Source organism: Talpa europaea (assembly GCF_964194135.1).
Source record: "Talpa europaea genome assembly, chromosome: 7".
Lineage (NCBI taxonomy): Eukaryota > Metazoa > Chordata > Mammalia > Eulipotyphla > Talpidae > Talpa > Talpa europaea.
Genome location: NC_140074.1, coordinates 3,931,346 through 3,936,801, shown reverse-complemented (window position 1 = coordinate 3,936,801; position 5,456 = coordinate 3,931,346). Strand labels below are relative to the sequence as shown.

Below are 5,456 nucleotides of genomic sequence, written 5' to 3'. Positions count from 1 at the left end.
CGGCGCAGCCCGGGTGGGAACACAGCCTCTCGAAAATGATGTGGAAGCCAGACCAGCAGGACGCACCGTGGAGGGAACAATTGTAGGCAGCCCCGGACTCCAGCAGGAAGCACAGCAGAGGGAAATGCAGCTTAAAGCTCTTGAGGCAGATGTGGGTGAGGGACTCGTGGGCTGGGCATTCACTCGGGTCGGCCCCGTGGGCCAGCAGCAGCTGCGTCACTTGGAAGCAAAAGCGGTTTATCATCTGGGCCTCCTCTTGGTCCCCTCCCACAGTCTCCCCCAGCAGGAAGATGATGCACGTGAACACGGTGTCCCCGTCCTTGGTGGTAGCCTTGACGTCGGCCCCTAGAAGAGCCAGCAGGGGAAACAGAAGGTGGGAAAAGGCCCCAAACGCGCGCAGAAGTCAGTGTTTCAGGGGTGAGGGGAGCCCGCAAAAAGTTCAGCGTGGTGAGAAGGGGTGAGGCCTGGGGACAGCCTGCGGCCCTGTGGGCGGGGTGGAGGTGGAGACCAGCCTCACCTCCTTCCAGTAAGAGCCGGATATTCTCGGTGTTGTGGATCTGCACCCCGTCGCTGCTGGCCAGGGCGTGGAGCAGCGCCGTCTTCCCTAGGGCGCAGACACAGGAGTGGGCAGTCAGGAAGGCGAGGGCAGCCCTCGGGGAGGGGAATGCAGAAGAGGGCCCCCAGCCAAGGGTGCTGCGTCCTGCCAGGCTACCTTTCAAGACTGAGGGAGGGGTGAGGAGTTTCACAGACAAAAAGAAATCCAACACTGAGCTAGCCTTCGAGAAACACTAGAGACTCAAAGTGAAAAGTTCTACCTCGAAGCACTAAGGCTCCACAGATGGACGGTGCGGGGGGTGGGGGGCGGCGGGGAGACCAGGCCCGCGGCCGTGCAGAGGCATCCGCCAGCACTCCGCTCGAGTCACAAGCGCAGAACCACACACAGGCCACAGGAGGCCCCCAAAGCCCAGCAGAAACACTAAGAAATAGGAAAAGGGACCCAAACTTAACATGAAAGACGTCAAAGCACAAGCTGTGGAGAAAGCGGAGCCTTAGACGCTGCTGGCGGGAACGGCAACTGGCCAGCCGTTCTGGAAGCCGCACGGGCTGCCCTCAGAGCAGGACTGTCCTGCTCCCCAGCATTCAGCTCTGGGCCGCTATCCAAAACGCAGCAGCGTGCCACAGCGGTGTGCAAATCCGTGCCGCTGCGGGGGCAACCCGATGCCCACGGGTGAGTGGGTGAGGATGCGCCCACATGCACACCCGGGCACACTGGGCTGCTCTTCAGCCACAGGAAAGATGAAGTGTTGCCATTTGCAGCAAAATGGAAGGAACACAAGGCAATTATTCAAAGCGAAATGAGAGGAAAACACGGAGTGAGGGCCCCTGTGCACGGCATACAAAGAACCAGGTGAACTGAGGCCACTGGCGGAAGAAAGTGGCGGAGCTAGGGCAGGGGAGGGAAGGGAATGGATGGTGGTAGCTGTTATTTTGGTTTTTTAAAGAGTAAAAAAAGGCTTTTGAAAGACGGACCCCCCAGAGCTTCCCACTACACAAGGCGGAGCACGCGCTTGGCTTGGCACAGCCGGCGCCCCTGCAGCCCGCCTGCCGAGCCCTGGCCCTGGGGCGCCGGGGTTTCCCTCTGGGGGAGCCAGCCCAGGACCATCCCGCTTCCCAGGCGGCACCTACCGTGCTTGTCGGCTGCGTTGACATCGGCCCCAAGCTCCAGGAGGCGCCGCAGGCAGGGCAGGCGCTCTGGCTCCTCGCTCGCCAGGTCCAAGGGGCTGCTCTCGTGGATCTGAGCCAAGAGCACAGCGGGTTGGCCTGGGCCTGGGCGGTGCTGCCCCTGCCCCCTCCCCGGCCCCCCCAGCAGCCTCCTGCCCTCACCCGGTCCCTGCGGTTGATGTCGGCCCCGTGGCGCACGAGCAGCTCCACCACGTCGGGCTGGTTCCGCAGGACGGCGATGTGCAGGGCCGTGTAGTAGGTGACCGGGTCTGGCGGCACAAACACAGTCCTGGGTGCAGGCACCTTCTCCACGGGCCCAGGATGCACCTGGCAGCCCACCCCAGCACCCGCTCCTGGGCTTCCATCCCCAGGGGGTCAGGACAGAGCTGTCCTCACCAGATACCAGGCCCTGCGTCAGACCGTGTGTGGGTCCAGGGCCGTCTGGCGGGTGGGTGCTCAGAGCAGCCGTTCCAGCCACTGCGCCTGCGCCCGGCGGAACAACCAAGTGCCCGAAGCCAGGTGCTAAGTGACTGGGGAAGGGGCGCCCCCTCCTCAGCACTGTGACCCTCCAGGGGCTCACTGGAGGCCATCCTGAAGTGGGGAGAGGTGTCTGGCAGACAGCACCCGTCCCGAGAGAGCCGAGAAGCACAGGTGCATCACTGCCGCCCCCATGTGCAGAAGCTGTCACGGCCCAGCCACAGATAAGCCCATAAGAAGGGCTTATCTGTGCTCCCCTCTCCCCGTGGCAGGAACGAAAATTCCGGATGACTCAGTAAGTGGCAGAAAGTGACTGTCCCTGGGCTCAGGACACAGCCAGCGGCTGCCCCTCCACACGAGCGGGCGGGGGCCGGGCAGTCTGCTAGACCAGTCACAGGGCGGAAAGCCAACAAAGCGGGTCTGGGGACAGAAGCGTCAGAGCCTCCCGGAGCCCACGGAGGCTGTGGGTCCCAGCACCCAGTACCCAGCACCCAGGAAGAACAGAGGGAAGCGGCTCCTGAGAACGGGAACAGCAGGATTCGAAGGCGCGGCTGCCCTCCCCGCCAGGGTCTCACCGGCGGCCGCGCAGCCCACCCCGGGCCCCCGCTGACCTTCAAAGTTGAGGTTGGCCCCATTCCTCAGCAGCACGTCGGCCGCCTGGGTCAGCCCCAGCTCGGCCATCTTCAGCAGGGCGTTGCTCACCCCTTCCTGGTAAAACGGAGAGTGCGCCTTTCTCTCGAGCAGCTCGGTGAGCACCAGGAGCCGGCTCTCCTCGCTGGCCCCGTAGCTGGGCCTGGAGCAGGAGACAGACCCGTTGAGGGTGGGGCCAGCCCGCAGCCTGCGAGAGGTGGGGGCCTCGAGTCTCCCGCAGTCTCCCCCGCCCCCCCAGGCGGAAGGTCTGTGGTCTTTTAACCCGCGCAGACGGGTTTGCAGAGAAAGGCCGGGCCCGTCTCTCCTCTCCTCCCAGGCTGCCCCGAGAATCCCGTCCCGGGCTTGGGGACAAAGCTTCACACACCTGGGACTGAAGGGAACCTGTAAGGCCACCGATCCCCAAGACCCACACCTTTTCCAGACCTTGTCCCCCAGCTGCAGAGGATGCCAGGCCAGCCCAGACACCCCGAGGCCCCTCTTCCCCCCCAACCACTACTCTCCAAGGCTGAGTGTGCCCTGGGCCCTTCACACCCCAGCCCCAGCCACCTGCCTCCCCTGCGGCACCGGTGACCAGGCCGTCCCCCCAAGCTTGGGCCCCCGACTTTGCTTGCAGTTCCTTCCCAGGCTACCAGCTCCTCCTCTTGGTGAGGTGCCCAGCCCCACTGGTGCTTCCTGCGCCCCTTCCCACTTTAGTCTCGCCCATCTGCACCCCTTCAGCTGGCGGGACAGAGGGTCCATTCCTACTGCCTGCTGGCGGGTGTCCGTCTCGGCCCCCAGCCCCGGGGCGCGGTCCCTGCACCAGGGGTGCGAAGCCAGCACCTTCTGCGGCGACCCTGGGGCCACCTGCCCAGCCCTCTCCCCGGGACGCCTCAGAGCTGGGGACGCGCTGTCACTGCCCTGGAGGACCAGCCCCAGCTTCCAGCCTCCACCCGCGTCCCTGGGGGGCGCCTCACCCCCGGCTTGAGCTTCCAGCTCACCTTCCCCACCCGCACCTGCGGCGCCGGCCCCCCGGCCCCCCGGCCCCCGCGCCCCGCCTCCGGCCGGCCCCCCGAGGTCGGCCCCGCCCCGCCCCGCCCCGCCCCGCTCCCCCGCGAGGGGCGACCCCGGGGCCGACGGCTCGTTCTCGCGTCGCTCCGGGGCAGAAAAGGAGGGTCGCCGAGGTCCCCCCTGCTCCCCGCAACCCCGGCGGCGGCCCGGGGGTCCCGGGGCCAGACCCGCCCCCAGGGGCGCGCGCCCCGGCCTCCGCCCGCCCGCGGCCCCGACGGGGCGCGTTACCCGTCCGCGGGCCCGCGGCGCTCGGGGTCCTGCACGCCCAGCGCGCCCAGGATGGCGTCCACCAGCGGCTGGTACTCGAAGATGATCCTGCGGAAGCCGTGCAGGAAGGGCATGGCGGCGGCGGCCGCGCGGGCGGGGCGGGGCGGGGGGCGCCCGCAGCCTCCGCGCCGACTCGCGCCGACTCGCGCCCCGGCCTCGCCGGAAGTGCGCCCCGGCCCGCGTCCGGGCCGCGCGCGGCGGCAGCGCCCCCTCCCGGCCGGAGGACCGCGCGCCCCGGGCCGCCCGCGCGCGAGTGCCCGTGGGGGGCCCCGGGAGGCGCCGGCCCGGGGGGCCCGGGGGGCTCGGGGGCCCGGGGGGCCGGGGGGCTGGGCCCGCGGCGGGCCGCCTCTCCCGCCCGGGCTGGCTCCGCCCTGCGATCCCTGCCGCGGCCGCCGGGCGCCGCCCCCGCGCCACGGGCCCCGCCGAGGCCGGACCGGTGGCCCCCGAGGCCCCCTGGCCCGGGCAGGAGCTCCAGGCACCCCGACTCCCGCCTTCCCCCTCCCACCCCCGTGGGCGCCGGACATTCCCTCGGCGCTGCTCCCGGGGCTCCTGCGCTTACCTGCTGCGCCGCGGACTCAATGAAGTTTATGTTTCCATCTGTGAAATGGGGGTGAGCGCGCCCGCCCGAGACCCCGGCACGACAGCGCTGTGAATGCCGCCGGGAGTCGAGGGAGGATCCCACACCTGCGGCCGAGACCACTTTCCTGGAGTCTGGACGCGTCCCCTCAGTCGCGCCCGCGAGCCCTGCCATCCAGCGGCAGCCGCCCTGACCCTGGAGAGTCGCCCATGAGGACGTGCGCAGGTCCCCGCCGTGCTGGCAAACTGGGGGACCTTTGGCTCCAGGCCCCTGGCAGAGAGAAGCAAGAACCGCTGAGGGAGGAGCAAACATTCAGGAGAAAACATTTTGGTTTAAAGACGACCCCATGTGCCCTGTGATCAAGCACAGAGAGCAAGGTTCCCCCACCAAGAGCAAAACAGACTTCCAGGGGAACCCCACCCCACAGGGCCCAGGTCCAGCTAGGGGGCCAGGCCCGTGGAGCCTGCAGCAGGGCCTCATCATTGCTCACTGTTGCTAAGTTGGCCAGGTTGTAGCAAATGACAAGCTAGCAAATCCCCCATCCCCCTCACCCCTGCCACCAACACTAGGAAGTTTTTAGGGTTCACCCCTCAATTGATCCCAAGTAATGCACTCGCGGGGGGCTTCTCAGCCTTTGCTCATTTGATCAAGGATAGCTGACTGCAGCGCAGAGGAGAGGAGCCGGACAACTGGAGGGCCTGCCTGCCCAGAGGCA

The 5,456-nt window shown here is 67.7% G+C and overlaps 1 protein-coding gene across 1 annotated transcript; it reads right to left on the bottom strand.

Moving 5' to 3' along the window:
* Nucleotides 1–240: 240 nt before the first annotated feature.
* ASB6 (ankyrin repeat and SOCS box containing 6) lies at nt 241–4,238 on the bottom strand (the record flags this gene model as incomplete). The annotated part of the gene is made up of 5 exons (XM_084238972.1): nt 241–345; nt 518–604; nt 1,885–1,991; nt 2,811–2,992; nt 4,126–4,238. 5 exons carry the CDS (start codon nt 4,236–4,238, stop codon nt 241–243), a joined length of 594 nt encoding a protein of 197 aa, XP_084095098.1.
* Nucleotides 4,239–5,456: the final 1,218 nt, after the last annotated feature.